Source organism: Dendrobates tinctorius, unplaced genomic scaffold (assembly GCF_039654945.1).
Source record: "Dendrobates tinctorius isolate UK_male_01 unplaced genomic scaffold, ASM3965494v1 ptg000103l, whole genome shotgun sequence".
NCBI lineage: Eukaryota > Metazoa > Chordata > Amphibia > Anura > Dendrobatidae > Dendrobates > Dendrobates tinctorius.
The window spans coordinates 16,381,519-16,408,795 of record NW_027361771.1 but is presented as its reverse complement, the minus strand read 5'-3'; the positions used below and the strand labels follow the sequence as shown (position 1 = coordinate 16,408,795).

At 42.9% G+C, this 27,277-nt stretch overlaps 1 protein-coding gene across 1 annotated transcript in view; it reads left to right on the top strand.

The window, feature by feature from the left end:
* ANKFN1 (ankyrin repeat and fibronectin type III domain containing 1) overlaps positions 1 to 27,277 on the top strand; it is a 1,014,930-nt gene that overhangs the window by 181,283 nt on the left and 806,370 nt on the right. Inside the window, exon 3 of the mRNA XM_073588104.1 lies at positions 25,816 to 26,026. Coding sequence (XP_073444205.1) covers positions 25,816 to 26,026 — 211 coding nt within the window. The remainder of the gene's footprint in view (positions 1 to 25,815; positions 26,027 to 27,277) is intronic.

Here is a 27,277-nt window from a genome sequence, read left to right as displayed (position 1 = left end):
CTCTGGGGCCATAGGAGGATTTTTTCCTTAATGGAGATTAAGCAATTGTCTGATCGTGTGGAGCAGCTCACTGCTGAAGTGTGGGGAATTTCCACCTATCTCGCTCAATCACATGTTGTTGAACCAAAAATCCTGACTCCTGATGTGTTTTCTGGGGATCGGTCTAGATTTTTCAATTTTAAGAATAATTGTAAATTGTCATCTACTTGCTGCGCGGCGATCCCCAGGATTGGGCATTTTCTTTGACACCTGAAAATCCTATTCTGACTAATGTGGATGCATTTTTTCAAGCCTTGGGGTTGTTGTATGATGAACCTAATGCTATTGATTAAGCTGAGAAAGCCCTATTGGCATTGAACCAGGGTCAGGATTCTGCAGAGTTATACTGTCAAAAATTCCGAAAGTGGGCAGTCCTTACTACATGGAATGATGGTGCCTTGGCAGCTCTCTTTCGCAAGGGTTTATCAGAAACCGTAAAGGATATTATGGTGGGATTTCCTGTTACCTCTGGTCTTGATGATTTTATGTCATTAGCCATTCAAGTTGATTGGCGTTTACGTGAACATAAAACTACACGAGAGGTGTTGCCACCTTTTCAACAAATGTCTGAAACTATGCAATGTGATAGAGTTTTGTCTAGGGTGCAACGTCAGGAGTATAGAAGGCACAATAAGCTGTGTTTTTTTTGTGGAGATGCCTCTCATATTATTTCTGTCTGCCCTAAACAAGAGAAACATTTTGCACACACATTTGCTGTGGGTGGTGTACAACCTAAGTTTCTTTTTGCAATTACTCTGATCTGCTCCTTATCCACATTTTCCGCGAAGGCTTTTGTGGATTCAGGAGCGGCTTTGAATCTGATGGATTTGGATTTTGGTAAACATTGTGATTTTATCATGATACCTCTGCAGACGCCTATTCCTTTGAGGGGTATTGATGCTACTCCTTTGGCAGAGAATAAACCTCAGTTTTGGACCCAGGTGATAATGCGGGTCGCCCCAGACCACCAAGAAAATTGTAGATTTTTGGTACTGCATAATTTGCATGATACTATTGTTCTGGGTTTCCCCTGGTTGCAAACCCATAATCCAGTTTTGGATTGGAAATCTGTGTCTGTGATGAGTTGGGGCTGTCGGTGTGCTCTTGGTGACACTCCTGTTTTCTCCACCTCTCCCCAGTCTCATGATGTTCCTGACTATTTGGCTAATTTTTATGATGTACTTAGTGAGAGTTAGTCTGCGTCCCTGCTTCCTCATAGGAGTTATGACTGTGCAATTGAGTTGAGGCCTGGGTGTAAATTTCCCAAGGGTCGGCTTTTCAACTTATCTGTACCTGAACACGAGGCTATGCGATCTTATATTAAGGAGTCGTTGGAGAAGGGTCATATTAGACCATCTTCTTCACCCTTAGGTGCTGTTTTTTTTTTCGTGGCTAGGAAAGACGGTTCATTAAGGCCTTGTATTGACTATTGTTCCCTTAACAAGATTACGGTTAAATATCAGTATCCGTTACCCCTGATTTCTGATTTATTCTCCAGAGTTAAAGGTGCCTGCTGGTTTACTAAGCTTGACCTCAGGGGAGCGTATAATCTTATTCGCATCAAGCATGGGAATGAATGGAAGACGGCGTTTAATACTCTGGAGGTACCATTTTGAGTACTTGGTGATGCCTTTTGGGCTCACTAATGCCCCTTCTGTCTTCCAATCCTTCATAAATGATATTTTCCGTGACTTTGTGGATAAGTTTTTGATCATCTATTTGGATGATATTCCAATCTTTTCCAGTGATTGGGATTCTCATGTGGAACATGTTTGGACTGTGTACCGGATTTTGAGGGAGAACTCCCTGTATGTTAAGGGATCGAAATGCCTTCTTGGTGTACAGAGGGTTTCATTTTTGGGATTTATTTTGTCTCCGTCAACTATTGAAATGGATCCGGCCAAGGTACAGGCCATTTATGATTGGGCTCAGCCCACTTCTTTAAAGGCTCTCCAGAAGTTTTTGGGTTTTGCAGATTTTTATTGTAAATTTATAGCTAATTTTTCTGGTATTGCCAAGCCACTGACTGATCTGACCAAGAAGGGCCTTGATGTGCTGAAATGGTCTTCAGAGACTGTTTTGGCATTTAAGGAGCTTAAGCGGAGGTTCACTTGTGCTCCGGCTTTACGGCAACCTGATGTCTCACTTCCATTTCAGGTAGAGGTAGATGCTTCGGAGATTGGTGCAGGAGCTGTTTAGTCCCAAAAAGATCCGGTGACTTCTAAAAGGAATCCCTGTGCCTTCTTTTCTCGAAAGTTCTCCCCATCTGAACGCAACTATGATGTGGGGAATCGGGAATTGTTAGCCATGAAGTGGGCATTCGAGGAGTGGAGACATTGGTTGGAGGGAGCTAGACATCAAGTTGTGGTCCTCACTGACCACAAGAATTTGATTTACCTTGAGTTGGCCAAAGGCTTGAATCCAAGACGGGCTAGGTGGGCCTTGTTTTTCTCGTGTTTTCATTTTGTGGTCTCCTTTCTTCCGGGCACTAAGGATGTTAAGGCAGACGCCCTTTCTAGGAGTTTCTTTGCTGATTCTCCTATTGTGACCAAACCTACTACCATCCTAGGTGAGGGGGTAGTTCTTTCTGCCATCTCGCCTGATTTGAGACGTGCCCTGGACGAATTTCAGGGGGACAAACCTGAGCGTTGTCCTATGGGAAAATTGTATGTTCCTGACCAGTGGAGGAAGAGAGTGATGTCTGAAGTTCATTGCTCAGCGTTGGGTGGACATCCAGGTATTTTTGGTACCAGAGATTTGGTGAGTCGGTCTTTTTGGTGGCCCGCCTTAACTCGTGATGTCAGGAATTTTGTGCACTCTTGTGGGACTTGTTCCCGGTCTAAACCCTGTTCTCGTTCTAGTGGGTTGTTGATGCCCTTGCCGGTGCCCAAGAGGCCATGGACCCATATCTCAATGGATTTTATTTCTGATCTTCCTGTCTCTCAGAGAATGACTGTTATCTTGGTGATTTGTGATAGATTTTCTAAGATGGTCCATCTTGTACCACTCCCAAAGCTGCCATCTTCGTCAGAGTTGGTGCCCTTGTTTTTACAACAGGTGGTTCGGCTGCATGGGATTCCTGAGAACATTGTGTCGGACAGAGGAGTCCAGTTTGTCTCCAGATTTTGGAAAGCCTTTTGTTCCAAGCTGGGAATTCAGTTATCCTTCTCCTCTGCATTTCACCCACAGACCAATGGGCAGACTAAAAGAACAAACCAGACTTTGGAGTCCTATTTGAGATTTTTTATATCTGCTGATCAGGATGATTGGGTCTCATTTTTGCCCTTGGCCAAATTCACCCTAATTAATAGAGCTAGTTCTGCCACATTGATGTTGCCCTTTTTCTGTAACTTTGGGTTTCATCCTCGATATTCTTCAGGGCAAGTGGAATCTTCAGCCTGCCCAGGTGTTGACACTGTGGTGGAGAGAATGCAGCAGATTTGGGACCAAGTGGTGGATAAGTTGTCCCTCTCTCAAGAAAAAGGCCCAGCGGTTTTCCAACCGGCATAGGACCATTGGTCCCCGGTTTAAAGTGGGAGATATGGTTTGGTTGTCATCAAAAAATATCTCTATGAAGGTTGCGTCTCCAAAGTTCAAGCCAAGATTTATTGGGCCTTATAGAATTTTGGAGATTCTTAACCCGGTTTCTTTTCTATTGGCTCTTCCAGTTACGTTTAAGATCCATAACATGTTTCATAAGTCTCTGTTGAAGAGGTTTGTTGAGCCAGTGGTTCCTATGGCGGCACCTCCTGACCCTGTGTTGGTTGAAGGTAATGTGGAATATGAGGTAGAGAAAATACTGGATTCTCGTCTGGCTAGACGGAGACTCCAGTATTTGGTCAAGTGGAAGGGTTATGGCCAGGAGGACAATTCTTGGGCCTCTGCCTCTGACATTCATGCCGATAGATTGTTTGTGCTTTTCACCGGGCCCATCCTGATCGGCCTGATGGCGTGGATGAGGGTTCGGTGACCCCTCCTCAAAGGGGGGTACTGTTGTGAACTCATTTTCTGGTTTACCTCCGGCTTCTAGTGAGGGTAGTGGAGCTGGCTGTGTTGACAGAGGAGTCGTGAGTTCTCCATCTGGGCTCCCTCTGGTGGTGACAGCAGGTAATGAAGCTGATCTAAATGGCAGAGACCTGCCACCTGAGGAGGAGGACTGTGATTGGACATCAGGTGTCTCTGACTGGATTTAAGACAGCCGACTCCCTAACCTAATTTTGTGCTGGTGATTTTTTCCTGCCCTGAGGTTCTGGTTTCCAGTTCTGTTCCTGCCTTCTCAAGCTAAGTGTGCTCTGCTATTTTTTCACATGAGATTTGGCCTGGTTTACTCAGTTTTTGTGGTCAGCCAGCCCCTGCTGGGGCTGTCCTGAATTTCCATTCTTATGTCTCTGTTTATGAAAGTTTGCTTTTTGTCCCTGATCAGATTGGTCTCTTTTTGCTCTGTCTTCAGAATATACCAGAGTGCTGATATAGGGAATTGAAGTCTAACGACTTCAGGGTTTTTGTTATCAGAAAGTGTTGGACATTTTTTGGCAGGGTTTTGTGCATGATTGCAGACAGCATCTTTCCTTTCCTGTCCATTCTAGTTAGTGTGGGCCCCATTGTTTGCTCAGCCTATCTTTCTATCTGTGTTTGTGTTTTCATCTTGTCTCACCGACAAATACATATTTTGGGGCTGTCTATTGCTTTGGGGTCTGCTCTGGGGCAGTTTAGATTTCCCCTTTTCTTGCTTTAGGCTTATTTAGTTCTCCGGCTGTGATGAGGCGTCTAGGATCATCGTAGGTACGCTCCACGGCTACTGCTAGTGGTGTGGATAAGATCAGGGTTCTGCAATCTGCTTAGTTACCAACCTCTCTGGTTTTCTGGGGCTTAGCTTGCTTTTGTTTTTTCTCCTCGGTGACTCATTCATAACAAGAACCTATATAAATCCTCTCCTTAGACTGAAATCTATATCTCTGTGGAGGGGTGGTGGCCCTGCTTTGATTAAAAATGCCTGCGGCTAACAGGTGGAGTGCTCAGTCAGAAGGTTAATGAATACAAATTTCAAAAACTGACCGTGACATCCAAGCATAAATATAGTGTGAACAGGTGCTTAACCAACTCATATACATTCAAACAATAAAGGAAGCACACTGTAGCGCCATAACATGCAAACTTAAAATAAGAAAAAGGAATTGGATTACTGCATTAGAAGTATGAAAATTTGAGAAAGTTTAGCGCATATAATGGCCAATTTATGTGAACCTGGATGCCATGGTAAGGCATTTCTCATTTTCCAGCACTGGAGTGTATAAAAGCTGGATCACAAGTGCCACTGGCATTATGCTCTCAATAGTGTAGGGACAGGACACAACTGGAGTGAGGGACATATAGTGACTAAATGTTATGATTCCACCACACGGCGGGGAAAGAAGGTGCCACTGAGCTCCACCCACTGACCCTACCTACTTGTCGGTCCCACCCTAGCCGGTGGGCGACAACTGGGCGGCGGTCCCTTCCTCGGCGTAAGTGCAGGGAGCTACAGTGAGGGTAAACCGAGGGTGGAATTAATGCTGGACAACCTAAGGGAGACAAGCAGCAGCAAGGAGGACTACAAGAGTGATACTAAAGAGAGAACGAACCTGAAGGGTTAATCCACGAAACCCAAAACTAACACACCAAACAGTACTAAACTTTCAGCAAAGACAAAGCTTAAAGCTAGAGTCCAGAGGTACTCAGATGAAAGAGAGACCGGGAGGCTGTCAGAGGTTGTACCGGGCAGCGCAGTGGAGAAGGCAGGAATCCGTACCACAAAAGAATCACCGGCAAGGAGTGAAAGCCCTGAGGAGTGCTAAATAGGAAGAAGGCGGGACATACGAACAGGAAACAGTGAAGCAGCCAATCACCAGAACGGGGAAGAATGATGAACGAAAAAGAACTAGTTGATCAGAAACTGAATATTCCGACTGGCTGTGTGGCACAGCCAGTAAGGCAGCGAAACTTGCTGTGGAACCCAGACTAGACCCCGGTACGAATCTTGACATTACCCCCTCCTTTATGAGGGACCTCCGGACCCTCACCCGGGGAAGGCTTCTCAGGAAAATCAACATGGAACCTCCTACACAACCTGGGGGCATGAACCTCGGAATGAGACACCCACGACCTCTCCTCAGGGCCATACCCCTTCCAGTCCACCAGGTACTGCAGGACCCCACGAACTTTCCTGGAGTCCAAGATCTTTCTTACCTCAAACTCGGGGTGACCAAGTACAACAACAGGAGCAGGAGGTGTGTCAGCAAGACAAACTGGAGGTACATAAGGTTTTAGGAGAGAAACATGGAATACCCTATGCACTCTCATCGCCTGGGGGAGGTCCAATTTGACAGAAACAGTTGATTATCTGAGATATTTTAAAGGGCCCAATGTACCGGGGAGCCAGTTTACCAGAGGGGACTCTCAGTTTCAGATTTTTAGTAGAAAGCCACACTTTCTGCCCAACTTCAAAGGAAGGACTTCTCCTCCGCTTCCTATTAGCAAAGCGGCACTGTGACTCATGAGCCTTTTTGTTGTTGCTTTGGACCTGCTCCCAAACCGACCGCAGATCAGAGGAAACAATCTCTACCTGAGGACTGTCCGAGGGGTCCTCAGAGAAAGAGCTGGATTTAGGGTGAAATCCCATGTTGCAGAAGAAGGGAGACATCCCTGTGGAAGAGTTCACCCTATTATTTATGGCAAACTCTGCCAAGGCAATAAAAGATGCCCAGGTCTCTTGCTTATCAGCCACATAGCAACGTAAGAATTGTTCAAGGGCTTGATTGGCCCGTTCTGTCTGCCCATTGGTCTCCTGGTGAAAGGCCGATGAGAAAGCAAGGGAAACGCCAATTTTACTACAGAAAGCTCTCCAGAATTTGGAGACAAATTGGGTACCCCTATCTGAGACAATATTAGAAGGAATTCCATGCAGCCGCACCACATGATTTAGAAACAAGGGGACCAATTGCTTGGCGGATGGTAATTTGGGTAAAGGAATAAAGTGCGCCATCTTACTAAAGCGATCTACCACAACCCACAAGGTAGTCATTCCCAGGGAGGGAGGTAAATCAGTAACAAAGTCCATGGACAGATGGGTCCATGGCTTGGAGGGAACAGGTAGAGGACATAGTTCTCCCAAAGGCCGTGAGCGGTTAACCTTAGACCGGGCACAAATGTCACACGCCTTGACATAGGCAGTGGCATCCTGGCGTAAAGTCGGCCACCAAAAATTTCTGGAGATTGACTCCATAGTACCCGAAATACCAGGGTGACCTGAAAGAGGAGAGTTGTGGTATTCATTCAGCAGTCTCAAACGCAAATGACAGGGAACGAACCATTTATTATCAGGAGAGCCGGACGGAGACAAATGTTGAAATTGTTTAACTTCAGCAAACAAATCAGAGGTATTAGCAGCCAAAAACACTTTCTCAGGTAAAATGGGAACAGGTGGGATGTTTGACGGTTGTTCAGGCAAGAAGCTTCTAGATAGCGCGTCTGCTCTGGCGTTTTTGCAGCCGGGTCTGAAAGAAATCACAAAATTCAAACGTGAAAAGAACAACGCCCACCTTGCCTTTCTTGGATTTAGCCGTTTGGCCGTTTTCAGATATTCAAGATTCTTATGGTCGGTGAGGACAGTAACAGGATGTTTGGCCCCCTCCAGGAAATGCCGCCATTCCTCAAAGGCCAACTTTATTGCGAGCAGTTCCCTGTTCCCAATATCATAGTTTTTTTCCGCTGGGGAAAACTTCTTTGAGAAGAATGCACAGGGTTTCAAATGAGTGAAAGACGAAGTCCCCTGTGAAAGTACTGCCCCCACCCCCGCTTCCGAGGCGTCAACCTCAACAACAAAGGGTCTCTCCTGATCGGGCTGGGTAAGAACAGGAGCAGTGGCAAAGCTCTCCTTAAGAAACGTGAAGGTGTCCACTGCATCCTTACTCCAGTTTACCAAGTCGGAACCTTTCACAGTAAGATCTGTGAGAGGTTTCACCACAATAGAGAAGTTTTTTATAAACTTGCGGTAAAAGTTGGCAAACCCCAGAAATCTTTGAAGAGCTTTCAAAGATGCAGGACGAGCCCAATTAAGAACCGCTTTTACCTTCTCCGGCTCCATTGTGATGGCCTGGGGTGTCAAAATATGACCCAAAAAAGATAGACTTTGGACCCCGAAAATACACTTTTCTTGCTTGGCGAAAAGTTGGTTATTGCGGAGTACCTGGAGTACATCCCTTACATGATTCAAATGTGAGTCCCAGTCAGGAGAGAGCACCAAAATATCATCCAGATAGACAATTACATAGCGGCCAATAGCATGTTGGAAAATATCATTGGTGAAATTTTGAAAAATCGCCGGAGCATTGCACAGCCCAAAGGGCATAACCAGACACTCGAAGTGGCCCTCGGGGGTATTGAAGGCGGTCTTCCACTCGTCGCCAGCCTTTACACGAATGAGATTATACGCCCCTCTCAGGTCCAACTTCGAGAACCATCGAGCCCCCTGAACCTGGTTAAACAGGTCCGGAATCAACGGTAGTGGAAATTGGTTACGGACAGTTATCTCATTAAGACCTCGGTAATCTACACACGGCCTGAGTCCTCCATCCTTTTTACTGACAAAAAAGAAACCTGCGGCCAGGGGTGAGGTGGACGGACGAATATGCCCCTTTCTTAGAGCCTCTTGTACATACTCACCTAAAGCTTCTCTTTCAGGAGGAGATAAATTGTATAAGCGTCCCTTAGGGAATTTATAATTGGGAACCAAATTGATAGTACAGTCATAAGAGCGATGAGGTGGCAACCGCTCAGACTCCTTCATAGAAAAGACATCTGCGAATTGGCCCAAAAGACTCTGAAGAGAAGCTTGTACGGAGACGATACCACAAACGTGTGTTAACAGGCATTTCTGTGAACAATCTGCACCCCACTTCTCTAATTCACCAGAAACCCAGTTAATGTTGGGATTATGGAGCTGGAGCCATGGGAGCCCCAGTACGACACTAGTTGGGAGGTCATGCATAACCAAAAATGACAGTTGTTCCACATGCAGTACACCAACCTGAAATTATAGCAATGGAGTGCAGAGACTAATCTCCCCATTAGCTAGTGGGGTGTTATCAATACCAACTAATTTAGTGGGGTGAGCGAGTGGAATTAAAGAAATACCCAAAGAGACAGCAAACTCATAACACATAAAATTAGCAGTAGCCCCTGAATCAATCATGGCCACTCCTTCTCCCTTAGAGGAGGAGAAAGCGATAGAAATTGGCACTAAGAGTCTCTTAGAACTTAAAGGAATTACCTGTCCACCCACAGGCCTAGGTGGTGTATTCCGAGAAGATTCTTGTGGAGTGCAAGGGTGCCGCGGGCAATCCTTTATCCAGTGCCGTGGATCCCCGCAGTAAAAACAGGTTCTAAGTGCGTGGCGTGGACGGCAAGGACTAGGTTCTGTGGTAGTTTGCATGGCTCCCACTTCCATAGGTTCGGCAGCTGGCAGACTCGGAACAGTCGGAGTAACCCTAGAGAAAACGGAAACCTGCGCTGCTGCCTGCTCTGATCTCCTCGCCCTTAACCTGCGATCAATTCTGACCATTAAGGCCATCAGCTCCTCTAGAGACTGGGGCAGGGTGTAATGTACCAGTTCATCCTTTAGGGCTGGAGAAAGACCCCGCTGAAATTGATTCCGTAGGGCGGGATCATTCCAACGGGTAGCTAAGCTCCATCTACGAAACTGGGTGCAATAAATCTCTACCTCCTGATCACCCTGGAACAGGGAGGTGAGATTTGCCTCGGCCAAAGCTAATTGGTCAGGCTCATCATAAATATTCCCTAAGGCTTGAAAGAAGTCGTCTACTGAAACACGAAGATTTGAATCTGGCGGCAGAGAGAAGGCCCACTCTTGGGGCCCCTCCCGTAAGCGAGAGATTATGATACAGACTCTTTGAGCTGGAGGACCAGAAGAAAGAGGTCGTAATTCAAAATATAATTTACAATTTTCTCTAAAAGAAACAAATTGGCTTCTATCTCCGAAAAATGGCTCGGGTAAGTTAACGCTAGGCTCAGAATTAGTTGTCCCTGCCACGGCAGCTGCTTGAATTTCCTCCTGACGCTGGACCTGCGCAGCAAGATCTTGCACCAGCTGAGTAAGACCCTGCATCTGATTGATTAAGGAGGTCATAGTGTCCATTTGGGTGGCCGGTGATTATGTTATGATTCCACCACACGGCGGGGAAAGAAGGTGCCACTGAGCTCCACCCCCCCGCTGACCCTACCTACTTGCCGGTCCCACCCTAGCCGGTGGGCGACAACTGGGCGGCAGTCCCTTCCTCGGTGTAAGTGCAGGGAGCTACAGTGAGGGTAAACCGAGGGTGGAATTAATGCTGGACAACCTAAGGGAGACAAGCAGCAGCAAGGAGGACTACAAGAGTGATACTAAAGAGAGAACGAACCTGAAGGGTTAATCCATGAAACCCAAAACTAACACACCAAACAGTACTAAACTTTCAGCAAAGACAAAGCGGAAAGCTAGGGTCCAGAGGTACTCAGACGAAAGAGAGACCGGGAGGCTGTCAGAGGTTGTACCTGGCAGCGCAGTGGAGAAGGCAGGAATCCATACCACAAAAGAATCACCGGCAAGGAGTGAAAGCCCTGAGGAGTGCTAAATAGGAAGAAGGCGGGACATACGAACAGGAAACAGTGAAGCAGCCAATCACCAGAACGGGGAAGAATGATGAACGAAAAAGAACTAGTTGATCAGAAACTTGCTGTGGAACCCAGACTAGACCCCGGTACGAATCCTGACACTAAAGCTGTTTGTACTCTACAACCCACTGTGGTAGTATTGTGCTAGTACTGTGCTAAAAGCCACTGTGAGTACTCTGCATCTCCATGCCTGTTGGAGTACTGTCCTTAAAGCAGCTGTATATACTGTGCACCCTCTAGGAATACTGTTCTTTGAGCTGCTGTGTTTTCTCTGCCCCACTTTTGTTCGAGTACTGACCTTTAAGCAGTTGTGTGTCCTCTCCACCCCCCTGCCTGTGGGAGTACTGTCCATTATTTTAAGCCGCTGTGTGTACTCTGCCCACCTGCCTGTGGATGTATGGTTACTTTACATGGGTTGTCGACTAATAGGACAACCCCTTCTTTATCAAAATACTTGGCCACAATGAAATAATAAAGTTTATACTCACATCCCGTGCCAGCGCTGTTACGGCAGTGTCGGCATTCGCGATCCTGAGGCTTCAATGTGGTTGTTGTGATGCCGGCGCCCAATTAGTGCTGGTGTCACTGTCCCTGCCTTCGGACAAATTGAACATAAAGAGTAACCCTGTGCTACAGCTGATCTCAGACTTCCTCTTCCTGCTCAATTCAACAGGAGGCAGAGACAGTGATGCCAGCGCTGATTGCGAGCCGGCATCGCATGTCAGAACAACAGCACAAGATCCCAAGGACACAGAGTGCTGACACCGCGGGAATGGCACCAGCACAGGAGGTGAGTATAAGCTTTATTATTTTAGCTTTATTACTTTATAGAGGACCAGCAATGGGTCTTTGTGAGGTTTCTAGTATTCTGGGAAAAAAAATAATAGTCATCAGCCATCTCAGTGCCAGTGTAATTTTTCTGGACTGGTGTGTGTTTTCAGTGGTTTAGGGAAATAAACATTTGGCATCAGCCAGGTCATTGCCATTTCTACCAATGACTGGGCCGCCACTCGGGTCATGTGTGCCATCTTGTGCTGCTTTGAGTACTCTGTGTATGTGGCCAGTGCTGATAACAGCATCATCAGTGTTACTATCCCACTTCTATTCCTCATAGAAAAACAAAGCTTCAGGCAATGTTGGTTGAGGTGATGGCACAGGAGGAAGAGGAGGAGAAACTGGGACCATTCACACCATTATCAGGCCAGGTGTCCACACATGTCTTGGATGTAGATGATGGGTTCCTTTACCAACAGCGGCCAGGTACACAAATATCCGACAGGGGACAGTTTGAAGGAGGAGTAGGAGGAGGAAGGTGAGGAACAGCCATTTTCAAAGCAGGGTGGAATTCGGGTAAATCAAGGTGGCTGGGGGATACAGTGGATAAAGAGGACCCAGACAATACACCTCCCTCCGAAGAAAGCTTCGGCTTGCCTTTGGGAAGCCTGGCACATATGAGGAAATATATGCTGTGCCTGTGCAACAACCGCTAAGGTGGCAGGATCTTTACAAGTGCTGATTACTATATGATCACCCTGCATGATCTCCACTACAAGCTCAATCAGTAGAGATTGGAAAATGACTATGCAATTGTTTTTTTTTCACTTGAAGAAGATGCTAATCTAGGGTTGAAATATATTGTGGAAATAAAAACCGTTTAACTCATCTTGGTCCCAAGGACCCTTTATTACAGCAGTGCGGCCTGATATTGTGTTATTGTCCAAACTGGTTATGAAATAAATGGTGCTGTAATAAATAATAATAATATACTTATGTAGGATGTAAGAAAGAAGATCCTCGGTAGATACTTAAACCTGTTAATATATATCATGCACAGGTTTTGTATTGTAAGTAGTGTTGAGCATTCCGATACCGCAAGTATCGGGTATCGGCCGATACTTGCTGTATCGGAATTCCGATACCGACTTCCGATATTTTTTCAATATCGGAAGTCGGCATCGGAATCGGAAGTTCAAAGTTGATTGACAGCCTGACGTCATCATGATGCGCGGTGTGTGCGCATCATGATGCGCCGTCATTTCGGGCCTTCCGGGGGTCTCTGCCGGCCTGCCGGGGGGCTGTGCCGGCCTGCCGGGGGGCTGTGTGGACTGCCCGGGGTCTGTACCGGCCTGCCGGAGGGGCTGTGCCGGCCTGCCGGTGGTCTGTGCACCCTGTGGGGGTCTGTACCGGCCTGCCGGGGGGCTGTGCCGGCCTGCCGGTGGTCTGTGCACCCTGTGGGGGTCTGTACCGGCCTGCCGGGGGGCTGTGCCGGCCTGCCGGGGGGCTGTGCTGATGTCCGGGGGTCTGTGCAAGCATCGTCCGATGGGACTACAAGTCCCATCTGGCGATGCCTGCTACCATGACAGTGATTGACACATTAGCCAATGATGGGACAGTAGTAGTCCCATCATCCGGCTAATGTGTTAAATGTTAAAAAAAAAAAAAATACTACATACATACTACATGCATGCTACATACATACTACATGCTACATACATACTACATACATACTACATACATACTACATATATACTACATACATACTACATACATAACACATATATACTACATACATACTACATACATACTACATACATACTACATATATACTACATGCATGCTACATACATACTACATGCTACATACATACTACATACATACTACATGCATGCTACATACATACTACATGCTACATACATACTACATATATACTACATGCATGCTACATACATACTACATGCTACATACATACTACATATATACTACATACATACTACATACATACTACATGCATGCTACATACATACTACATGCTACATACATACTACATATATACTACATGCATGCTACATACATACTACATGCTACATACATACTACATATATACTACATACATACTACATACATACTACATGCATGCTACATACATACTACATGCTACATACATACTACATATATACTACATGCATGCTACATACATACTACATGCTACATACATACTACATATATACTACATACATACTACATACATACTACATGCATGCTACATACATACTACATATATACTACATGCATGCTACATACATACTACATGCTACATACATACTACATATATACTACATGCATGCTACATACATACTGCATGCTACATGCATGCTACATACATACTACATACATACTACATGCTACATGCATACCACATATATACTACATACATACTACATACAATACATTCATACAATACATACATAGACATACAGTACATATAACATAGAGTAACATACTTACCAATACTTGTCACATTGTTCCCCGAAGCCATTGTCTTTTACGGAATAAATATTAACATAACAAACCACAAAAATACTCACCCACGATCCGAAGCAGTCCACGAGTGTGTCCCACGACGATCTTGGGTAGAGAACTGCAGCATCAGCTGTTGCTGCCGTTCTCTACGGGCTGCAGGAATCCAATGACGGAAGGTAGGTATCCTTCCGCACTGTATTCCTCCGCCACTTAAAAAAAAAAGTCCCTAGTCTCACTTTATGCCATTGCTGCGTGGGAATTTCCCACACAGCAATGGCATAAAGTGAGACTAGGGACTTTTTTTTTTTTTTAAGTGGCGGAGGAATACAGTGCGGAAGGATACCTACCTTCCGTCATTGGATTCCTGCAGCCCGTAGAGAACGGCAGCAACAGCTGATGCTGCAGTTCTCTACCCAAGATCGTCGTGGGACACACTCGTGGACTGCTTCGGATCGTGGGTGAGTATTTTTGTGGTTTGTTATGTTAATATTTATTCCGTAAAAGACAATGGCTTCGGGGAACAATGTGACAAGTATTGGTAAGTATGTTACTCTATGTTATATGTACTGTATGTCTATGTATGTATTGTATGAATGTATTGTATGTAGTATGTATGTAGTATATATGTGGTATGTATGTAGCATGTAGTATGTATGTAGTATGTATGTAGCATGCATGTAGCATGCAGTATGTATGTAGCATGCATGTAGTATATATGTAGTATGTATGTAGCATGTAGTATGTATGTAGCATGCATGTAGTATATATGTAGTATGTATGTAGTATGTATGTAGCATGCATGTAGTATGTATGTAGTATGTATGTAGTATATATGTAGTATGTATGTAGCATGTAGTATGTATGTAGCATGCATGTAGTATATATGTAGTATGTATGTAGCATGTAGTATGTATGTAGTATGTATGTAGTATGTATGTGGTATGTATGTAGTATATATGTAGTATGTATGTAGCATGTAGTATGTATGTAGCATGCATGTAGTATATATGTAGTATGTATGTAGCATGTAGTATGTATGTAGCATATATGTAGTATGTATGTAGTATGTATGTAGCATGCATGTAGTATATATGTAGTATGTATGTAGCATATATGTAGTATGTATGTAGCATGTAGTATATATGTAGTATGCATGTTGCATGCATGTAGTATATATGTAGTATGTATGTTGCATGTAGTATATATGTAGTATGAATGTAGCATGTATGTAGTATGTAGTATGAATGTAGCATGTATGTAGTATGCATGTTGTATGTATGTAGCATGTAATTTTTTTTTTTTTTTTTTTTACATTCAACACATTAGCCGGATGATGGGACTACTACTGTCCCATCATTGGCTAATGTGTCAATCACTGTCATGGTAGCAGGCATCGCCCGATGGGACTTGTAGTCCCATCGGACGATGCCTGCACAGACCCCCGAAGCCTGCACAGCCCCCCGGCAGGCCGGCACAGCCCCCCGGCAGGCCGGCACAGCCCACCGGAGCCTGCACAGCCCCCCTGGCAGGCCGGCACAGCCCCCCGGCAGGCCGGCACAGACCACCGGAGCCTGCACAGACCCCCTGGCAGGCCGGCACAGCCCCCCGAAAGGCCCGTACAGACCCCAGAGAGGCTGTACAAGGGAAAAACAGGATTTTTCTTATTCCGATACCGGAAGTCCCATAGACTTGAATGGGACTTCCGGTATCGGAATCGGCGATACCGATACTTTTTTTTTAAGATCGGCCGATCCATTCCGATCCGATACTTTGAAGTATCGGACGGTATCGCTCAACTCTAATTGTAAGTTGAAATTACCCTGAAGTTAAGATTTTGTCAGCCGGAATGGCATAACTGTTAAATATCAAACCTAACTTTTTGTTGATATAGCAATGGAGTGTCACATCCATTATGATAACATAATCAATAAACTTAGAGAAGGTTATTATTAATTAAAATAATACTTGAAGTACTCTCATCAAAGCTTTTATCCTCTTAATATAGTTCAGATAATTAGTGATGGGCAACCCCAACAGTAAAGTTCACGGTCCATACTGAACACCTACTGATTGGGCATGGACCCCGAACACAGACTTCTCCAGGAAGAGAAACACAGACTCCCATCACTCAATGCCTACTGCCACTAATAACAGAGATAGCAGACACTGCTAATGGGAGTATTGATCAGCTGATGCCTGCGCTATAAATAAATGTGTATATATACATTTTTAAATAACATAAGGTCTGTTCTATTTTTGATAACCTGCATGGCAAAACTGACAACTGCGGGCTGCAACCTCAGCTGTCAACTTTATTATCACTGATTATCAAAAATGGAGAGGTCTCCACAAATTTTTTTCTTTTAATTATTTAAATAAATAATTAAAAAAATGTCGTTGGGTCCACCCCACTTTTAACAATCAGGCAAGTAAAGGAGACAGCCGGGGACTGGTATTCTCAGGCTGGTAAAGGGCCATGAATATTACCCCCTCAACCTAAAAAAAAGCAGCATGCAGCTGCCCTAGAAAAGGCGCATCTGTTATATGTGTCACTACTGGTGCTTTGCCTAGCTCTTCCCACTTGCCCTGTGCTGGTTTCAAGAGGGATTAATATTTGTGGGCTTGATGACACCTTTGTATTGTCATATGACAAAGCCCACAGGTTATTAATAGAGAGGCATCTAAAAAACGGCTCTTCATTACTAACCCCATAGTAAGTTTTGAAATAAACACACAGGATGAATAAAGTCCTTTAATTGAACAAAGGACACAGACTCCTTTTATTTGAAATGAAAATAAAAACAAATTTATATTCTCCTTATGCCCATTGAATTGAAGCCATTGTCCCTTGTAAAAAAAACTGAAAATAGTTGACCACAAAAATACTCACCTTACTCCTAATCCACCAATGCCCATGTTCCCTGTAAAAAAGAAAAATAATAAACAACCATATCCCTCTCCTGTCTGAAGTGCAACTAATTCATAATGTTCCATGACTGATAGCAGGGCTGGTGAGCAATGCTAAGTTATGACAGTAGTGTCCAGTCTCTTATAATACAATGAAAGTGGCAAGATTCTAAAAAAGATACTTAAAATAACTTAAATGGGATGCAACCAGTAAATAGCACCTGAACACAGGTATATCAAGGAAGTAAGGATACAATCACTGAGCTTTTTTCTTTTTATACTTCATTGCCTTCACCTCTTTTGTACTTTGTTGTATCATGTGGCTCTTGTATAGTTTATACCCACTCATCTATGGAAGGAAGGAAATTCATACCAGCATATCTTTAGCTTGGGTTACAATTTAGCATGGACTGCACATGTTCTGCTCATTACTTTAAAGCTGCCATTACATAGTTTGCTCATAGTTTATACAGTACATGTTCAAGACCATTAACAAATTGTGATTTAGGATCTTCGAATGTTGAAAAACCTATCTGGAAACGAACCCATGTTAAATATAGAAACAGATGGGTCTGACTACTACTGTGGTTTAAGGCTACAGTACACAAACCTAATCATTTCTGACTTATGCCCAAGGAAAGGAAACAATAAAGCCTTCGAATGATGATACTAAATAAATTACTCTGATTGCTGCGGAATGGCTGAAGGGAAATGCAAACACAATGCAATACCACATTTAAGCTGATTACAAACTTGATGTCAAACAAAAAGATGAAATATTACCAAGTTCTTCTGAGACACCAATGTCCTGTTACTGAAGAAGGTGCAATTGCAGAAGCTACTTAGAGATTACAGTTCAAGATCAGCATGACTAAACTGGGGGAGTATTTTTTGCTTGAAGCAGATTAGATAACTGATGCATAAAAATACATCACATCAATTAACGCTGTCCCATAGATAAAGTATCTTCTAACATATTTAATGTCACAACCAAAATTTGTGATATTAAACTGCCTAAACTGGCAAACAAAACAGGGCCAATCAGACAAAGTAAGCACTCAAAATAATGTAAAAACGGATTGTTTATTGAAAATACAACATACTGTACATATAACACTACAAAATCTAAAAGGGTGCCTCATATTATGAGGGACACACAAAGAAATAGACCTGCTGACATCAGCATAAGCCACATCAACTTATACTTTACTGGTTTTACATAATGGAATCATCATTTGCATCTATAATTACATTATAGCTCAGTGGAATACTAAAAATGCATGTAGTAAACCCAACATGTAACGTTGTATTGGAAAATCAAAGTCTTTTAGCTTACATTTAAAGTGCAGAGGTAAGGAGTGAATGCAGAGCAGGTCCAGGTCTCCCTCTGCCCCGACATGCGTTTCATCTCGTTTCTTCAGTGGGCTCTGATTTAAAAGAGAAATCCAGCAAGCTGTTCCACTAATATACAGCAGATACATTTTGGTAGATTTCCAAAGTTTACAATCCTGCAATACCATTGATTTGTAGATACTAAGATCTCTACAGAGTACTTAAATTATACCTCTAGTTTCAGATGCGTGTTGAAAATAGGTTGTCATCTATATATATAAGGAATAATACTGTTTCAGCAATTATATGACTTGAATCCTGCAGTTTTCACCAGTTTTCCTATCTCTAATTTTCCATTATTGCTGAACTTGTGACTGGAGTCTAGTTTCTACGATGAATTCTATACTCTGCAAACACAGACACAGATTTCTGCTTTATGCTCTCTATGTAGAACAAGTTTAGTTGCAAAGACAGCATTAAGGACACTAAGCAGTAATAATGTGCAGTGTAGCAGTGAATCCAGCATTAAAGCTAAATAAAGCTAAATAAAATATTCTCCAGAAAGCTGCACCACAATATTTGTTTCTTTCTTTATCTCTCTCCTCTTCCCTGCTTCTTTTCCTCCCATTGAGTACAAAACGCTGTTATAACCTGATCCCACAGTAAGAAAATAAGAAGACATAGAAGACGTCCAACTTGTCTTGATCAATACAGATTTTAGAGTTAATGATGAGTTCAGGTGACAAGGAGAGGAGATTGAATAGCACATGAGTGGAGAAAAATGCATATTCTGGTAAGATAAATTCCTCAACATTGAAATGGCAACACTAAGAAGGAAAAATCATGGAGATATGGAAATCACAAAGTTGATAGATACATTATTTACAAATGATGAGGAAATGGAAACCAAACATTTCAAAACATATTTATTTATTCAGTATCTGGTATGAGCGCCACATGCAGAAGTAAGCACACTTACAAGTACATGCTTTGGCTGCCATCAGTAAGGTTATTAAAGGTTGTCTGAGGAATGTTCTGCCAAACTGAATATATTTGGGTAGACAGTTAATCAAAATCTGCTGTTGGCAGCGCCCTTTGCAATTGTCGACCAATGATGTATTGGATGTGCTTGATGGGAGTCAAGTCTGAAGATACTGTGAAAAATGGTAGGACAGTTTGACCATGCAGTCTGCTCACAATAGAAAGAGCAACATGTGGCCTAATGTCATGCTGAAAAATGGGGATTGAAGCGATAAGTATGGCAATTCAATTTTCTTTTGTGCATTTAACCTATGCGCTAGATAAAAAATTAATTTTATAATTTTACTTTTTTACAAGTCAATTTCTGTTACTTTATTTTTTGTGATCCCTTCCAGTAACTTTAATCTGTGATCTAAGTTTGGCAGGCTGAGCTTCTTGGGAGGACTAAGATAGCAGTCATTAGTATTTCATGTTGTGGGGGGCTAATAGAAGCCAGTGCGCAATGATGTCATTTGAAAGCGGCAATTAAATGGATAAACTGCAGCAATCAGAGCAAACTCCTGTCTCTGCCATTATAGGCAGATGTTGACTATGTAACAAAGCAAGTGTCTGCGGGTCATGAAGCAGGATCAGCTCCTGACCTGGATTTATACTTTCCTTAGTGACTTATAAAGAATATTTTCTGTATGTTATAGGTTATTAAGTAGTTAAATAAATAATGTTGAACATGCTATCCAAGTTACAATCAGGGCAATAAGTGTTTTGTTATTTTTTGTTATTTTTTTTTAATCTTTGGCAATTTGTTTTTCATCATACAATGCGTTTTAAAAACAAAGAGTTGAATTTTTCGATTTTAGACTCATTCTTTCTGTCTGGTTTGGAAGAGTTTTCAGCAGGCTCCTTTCATCAGTTACAGATTTACAATAACACATCAGAACTCTATAAACCAGGGTTCCCCAACTCCAGTCCTCAAGGCCCACCAACAGGTCATGTTTTCAGGATTTCCTTAGCATTGCTCAGCTGATAATTGCTTCACCTGTACAATACAAGGGAAATTCTGAAAACATGACCTGTTGGTGGGCCTTGAGGACTGGAGTTGGGGAACCCTGCTATAAACAACTGATGACACAGGATCCACCATTCACAACAGGCAACCCTGATTTCCCCCCTTCACAATGACCTGCACACATTCATTAGATACTGTAATACAAAACATTGTGGCTATTGTACATAACGTATGTATTTTCCAAAACAGCAGAAAATTAAAGTCTTAAAAAAAATCCACAGTGATCAATGTGAAAATTGCAAGATTTCAATTTCTTTTAATGTTTAATAAGTAAAATATATTTGCCACAAATACATGATTTAAGTAATTGGTCATTTTCCGATGATGGATTCCCCTTAAACCCTTTTGCAACTGTCAGAGGCGTAGCTAGGGTTTCGGTTCAGGGGGGGTGAAACTTCTGAGTGGGGCCCTAACTAGGTAACTTTGATTACAACTCGGTGACTCACCCTAATAGTGGATGTAGGAGATGACTGCGCTGTTACTGAAAATAATCCCTATATAAAGACCAACATGGATATTACCGCAATATGGTCAGTGGTAAATACCAGTCCTGCAAAACATACGTGATTACTGCACAGGTATAGTTGGTGTCTTACCGCTGACGTTCTTTCTGATGGAATGGGTCACTTTTCACGTCTTTTCCATCTGGCCCAGACCGACATGACAACTCCTCCAGCCAGGACTCGGCTACAGAGAATACAACAACGACACGTTTCACTTCTCATATTCCAGCCCCATCACCATGTATCCCCAACCAGCACAAACCCATCATCCTGCTGATACCCCAATGCTGAGCCGCTGCTGCCGTATGTGTCCCTATTACTGCCTGATACCCCAATGCTGAGCCGCTGCTGCCGTATGTGTCCCTATTACTGCACCTGATACCCCAATGCTGAGCCGCTGCTGCCGTATGTGTTCCTATTACTGCACCTGATACCCCAATGCTGAGCCACTACTGCCGTATGTGTCCCTATTACTGCACCTGATACTCCGATGCTGAGCCGCTGCTGCCGTATGTGTCTGTATTACTGCACCTGATACCCTAATGTTGATCCACTGCTGCCATATGTGTTCCTATTACTGCACCTGATACCCCAATACTGAGCCTCTGCTGCCGTATGTGTCCCTATTTCAGAACCTGATACCCCAATGCTGAGCCGCTGCTGCCGTATGTGTCCCTATTACAGAACCTGATACCCCAATGCTGAGCCACTGCTGATGCCGTATGTGTCCCTATTACTGCACCTGACACCCCAATGCTGAGCCGCTGCTGCCGTATGTGTCCCTATTACTACACCTGATACCCCAATACTGAGCCGCTGCTGCCATATGTGTCCCTATTACAGAACCTGATACCCCAATACTGAGCCTCTGCTGCCGTATGTGTCCCTATTACTGCACCTGATACCCCAATGCTGAGCCGCTGCTGCCGTATGTGTCCATATTACTGCACCTGATACCCCTATACACACACGGCTCTGCTCCACACCCCCTATACACACACGGCTCTGCTCCGTACAAGCTGTACACATGTGGCTCCGCTCCGTACACCTTGTACACACACGGCTCTGCTCCGCACACGCCGTACACATGCGGCTCTGCACCATACACCTCGTACACATACGGCTCAAATCTGTACACCTTGCACACATGACTCCACTCCGTACACGCCGCACACACACGGCTCTGCTCTGTACACCCCGTACACACACGGCTCTGCTCTGTACACACCGTACACACTTGGCTCCGCTTCATACACAAACAGCTCTGCTCACCCCATACACACATGGCTCCGCTCCTCTGTACAACTCATACATGCATATCTCTGCTCCGTACACCTTCTACACACACGGCTCAGCTCTGTACACCTCATACACACAGCTCTGCTACATCACCCAGTAAACCAATCCTGACCCCATACAGAAACTTACTTCACCTCATCCAGCACCATGACAACCAGCACAGCAGAGCCCTGCATACACTGAGGGCCCTGATCATGTGACCCACTGACTCCGCCCCTCCCGTGACCTCATCACAGGTCCTGTGCGCACAGAAATTAAAGCCCAGGAGTCCAGGATGACATTGCTGGCTGTGAGATGGGGGCCCACTGCTGGCACAGGGCCCCCCACCGCCTTCTCAGGGGCCCATAGTGGCTGGGCAGCAGAGTAGGGAGATCGATTCTCCCTGCTCTGCTGCAGAATGTAACTGTATGGGTGTGCTGTGCATGCAGATACAGTTACAGTAGCGTAGTTCGGTGGGCCCCTTCAAAGCTCGGGGCCCTGGGCGGCTCCCCCTCTGCCCCCCCCGGTAGCTACGCTACTGGCAACTGTATATCTACACAAATAGAAATCTGATAATAATGTATTATTATTTGTGTGAAAAAATGATTTTTTTAGACAGGGCCCAAAACAAAATTATCTGCAACACACTGAACAAAAAAGTGGGATTTTGTAAATTCAAAGCAATGTAGAGTCACACTTCTAGAACAGTGAATCAGTAACTTGATTATTCATAACTCCAGCAAATTATTGGTACCTATCAAGGCACAGAAGGCCTTTGCTAATCTTATATCATCTATATCACCCAGATATTTAATAGCTTGCTAATTATTCCATAGTAAATTGGTAACTAGTAATTGAAATGTGTCCATCCTATTCCACCTAGAATTTTATGCAAGTTATATTTTCCATCTATCCATCTCCAGAACACTTAGACTGATGTCTCTTTACGGATGTCACGCATTTGGCAATGCATCAATTACCTTGGTGTATCCTGCACCCATTATAAGTACATTCAGTAATTTGTCACAGTGAATTATTTTATATATGGTGAGATATAGTTAAAGAAGGACTATCACTAGGTCAGAATCAAATAATTTTTGCTCTTATTTTATTCTTTCTACTCTCTTGAGTATTTTGTTTGTTTTTTAGTTTTTTTTTCATACGTTTCAAGAGATAAGGCCCTTTTTTAGTTAGTGCTACGTTTATGTTCTTTACCAATGGGTTATGGTTCATATTATGTAGGGCAGCCTACAGACATGCCCAAGAGAATCCTGTAAGCCATGCCCATTGGTGAAGACCATAAAAAGTAGAACATAAAAAGACCCATACTGTATCTCCGGGACTGTACGGTGGATTCAAAAAACAAAAGAAATAAAATAACAGTAAAAACCGGTCCAATTTTTACTTGTTGACTGTTCATCATTAATATGTCCAAATGCACCATAGTAAGCCAGAACATATAAAGAAGAAGCACCATATCCATGAAGCATCTAATATGCTCCACGCACAATGGGATATCATTACCCTCACTCCAATTCAGTTAATAGATGCCATTGTATGTGTTGTGGAGAAGGATGTCACTGACTTAACCAACCACGATCTATTGGATTTCCATTCAGTTTTATGTAAAAAAAATATTTTTACAGTCTAATGTGTCAATATGAATTAAAGGTAAAGTCAACTGACCTCTACATCACAAGATACTGATTAGCTACGGTATGAAATAATTAGCAGGATACTAAATACCTTGCTGTGAGGGCTGAAACAGCAATTTCCTGCATGTATTAGAGTACCAATGAGAAGTGATCTGTTTTACCTGCTGTCTCCATCTTTTCATTTCTGTCTCTAAGAATGTGGGGTCAGGTTCAGTAATGTGCAAAGAGAACAAGACCCCGGATGAAACCTGAGAAATTATTCACAGCTTGGGGCTGAATTCAACTGAATAATTTGGTGGTTAAGATATTCTATTAACTGAGGCTGGGGACCTGAGTTGCATAAATTTTTTATTCTAAATTCTATTAATATTTATTTTAGATGATAATCATTATTGAGATAAAATTGTAAGATTGTACAGTTAGATATGAATAACATGTTTGATAGTATATTCTATTACTTCTCTTTCATTAATTAGTTCACACGGCACATTGTGCGGGAAAGATGTTGTGATGGTTGAGACGTTAGAGATTCTTAGATATATTGGCGTTCTGTAACTTTGTTAGCTATGTTTAAGCCCCTTACCGACGGCGGATGCATACATACGGTGGGGATGTGCTACATTGCAAGGTACCAAGTCATTTTTACACAATGAATGCTTGTTTTTGCAGGGTGAGTTGTAATTGTACCATTCATTTTACCACATAGTGTCTTGGAAAGCATGTAAAAAGTCAAAGCTGGAAGAAATTGTGAAAAAACCCCGCAATTCTGACTTTGTTTTTTTGGAAATTGTTTTTATGGTGTACATTTTGTGGTTGAAATGATCTTGCGATATGATTCTGCTCATTAGCGTGATTACAGCGATGACAAACATGTCAAGTTTTTTTAAATATTTTTTTAGTGGTGAAAAAAATAATAGAAGTTTAAAAAGAAAAAAATTTGGGGGGTTACGCCACCATTTTCCGACACCCATAGCATTTTTATTTTTCTTTCAATCATTTTTTTGCAAGACAGGGAGACATTTTCATTGATAACATTTTGGAATAGATACAATATTTTGTTCACTTCTTACAGCATTTTTTGAGGAATTGCAGCAACCAAAAAACATAATTTTGAAGTTCTTGTTTTTTTTCCGTTTACAGTGTTTAATTATTTTTGTAGTTTGACAGAATTTTTTCTGAATGCAGCTTTAACACGAGTATTTTTCTATATCTTTATTTTTAATGAGGGAAAAGGTGGGTGAGATGAACTTTTATTTTATTTTATTTTTTTCCAAACATTCTTTTTAAATTTTTCACTGTTCTTGTTAGTCCCCTTAGGGGAGTTGAATCTGCGATCATCTGATCGATTGTGCTATATACAGAATTATTACAGCATCGCTGAATCACATGGATGTAACACATGGACAATAAATAAAGACTCACGGACAACAAACAGACTGCACATGGATGTCACATAAGTACACACAGACCACTGATCTCACCAGTACTGTTTTCTTATGTATAGGAATCATCAGGACATGTGATGAAGGCCTAAAAAATAAAAATAATTTAATTGCTAGCATCAGGCTTACCTAATCCTTTTTGAGTATGGAAAAGGGATGTATTGCGGCATTAGTTTAAATTCCATGAAATCTACTGGTGGATAATTTTTTAAGGTTTTTCTAAATTAACATGAGTAGGTGAAGAACAGGAATAAAAGGGAAGTGTGTATGGTTACGATTCAATTTCTGCATAAGACTGATTGACTTTTTGCATGGGAATTGTAAAAGAAGTCATTAGTGGTTTCTTTTCTGATGCAGAAACAAATAAATGCAATTTTATGGCTTCACATTTGGGGACAATGACGAGAAATGGTGGAGTGACCTGTTCTGTGCAAATTTTACAAAATTTTAGAAAGTGTGGCACAATGTGGAATCAAATTGATCCTCTTCAAAACTGATGTTGTTTCTAGGAATGAAGTGTTTAACTAGCTTTTATTACAGCTGATAAAGAAGCACAATTCCAGAACTTATTGAACATAGTTGACAGTTGTTTTCTTTCACATTAGAACTTCCAGTGCAATGAAGCCTTGTTCGAGGCCGTCGAGCAACAGGACCTGGAGGCTGTCCAGATTCTCCTGTATCAGTACACAGCAGAAGAATTGGACCTTAATACACCCAACAGTGAAGGACTAACACCATTGGATATTGCTATCATGACAAATAATGTGCCTATTGCAAGAACTCTTCTGAAAGCAGGAGCAAGGGAGAGCCCCCACTGTAAGTAATGCAAATGTTTTGGTATACCAAGGGATTAGCAGACAATTGTGAAAAATGGTTCTATGAAACTAATATATTTCAGAGAATTTTTATAGAGCTTTCAAAAAAAAAAAAATGTAGGGTCCAAAAAAAAAATTTAGGGTCCAATAGTTTTTTTGAATGTAATTTCATATTTTTAAAGATATAGACATCTGATTTTTATTCTAATACAGAGCTCTTAATCAGCTAACATAATAAAGCTACAGCAATGTATGATACATTTGTAGGTGCCTGCCGCCACCACCAGAGTAAGCATAGAAGCTGAGTTCATGTTAACAGGAACCTGTCATGTCCCCATTCTCTATTAACCTGCAGATATTGGGTTACTCTGAAGGATAGTAGCAGTTAAAATGCTGACCAGATGCATTACTGCAGTGCGGCTGCTGGTGGAAAATTAACTTTATTTCTCCCTTGAGCCACCAGCTTTCAGTCATAGAGGTGTGTTTGAAGTGGCTACAATCAGTACTCAGTACCCAGTGAGCATCAGCTATAAGCACACACAAGCAGTTTGATTGGGAGCTCATGGTGCGACAGAGAGAGAGAGAGACCTGTCACTCACAGTGTCTGGGCGTACATTATTCAGTATTTTCTTAAAGTCAGCTTATCAAACAGAGATGTTGACAGACTCCCTTGTTATAAAGAACTATGATTTACTTTGAGAAAACAGAGTTAAAAAAATGAAGTGGAAGAAATAGAACAACCTGTACCAGCTTTCTCACCTTCCAACTTGGCTAGATTGACTTGTCATGTGTGCTAAAAGGGTAAGACCTGTTAACCCCTTTCTGCCATCTGACATACTATACCATCCATGTGACCCAGTACAATTTGACCATGGACGGTATAGTACATCATAGCGATTGGCCACGCCCACGGGTAGTGTGTGGCCGATTGCGGCTGGGTGTCAGCTGATTCTAACAGCTGACACCTGACACTAAGTGCCAGGAGCAGTCACAGGCCGTGCCCGGCACTTTAACCCCCAAAATTCCGGGACAAGGCAGAGGGCTGACATCCCCTCTGCCTTCGGATCTGAGACACCGCGGCATGACCAGGGGTCCTGATCGCTGCCATGGTAACCCGATGTCGTCATGATGACATCCGGGTTACCAGAGCTGAGAAACTTCCTGTCATGAGCAGTGCAGGATCAGAAAGTCTCTTAGGTCAGTGTGCAGTAAGTGCAGTGCTGACAGCTTCTATACCATGCAGATGCTGCTT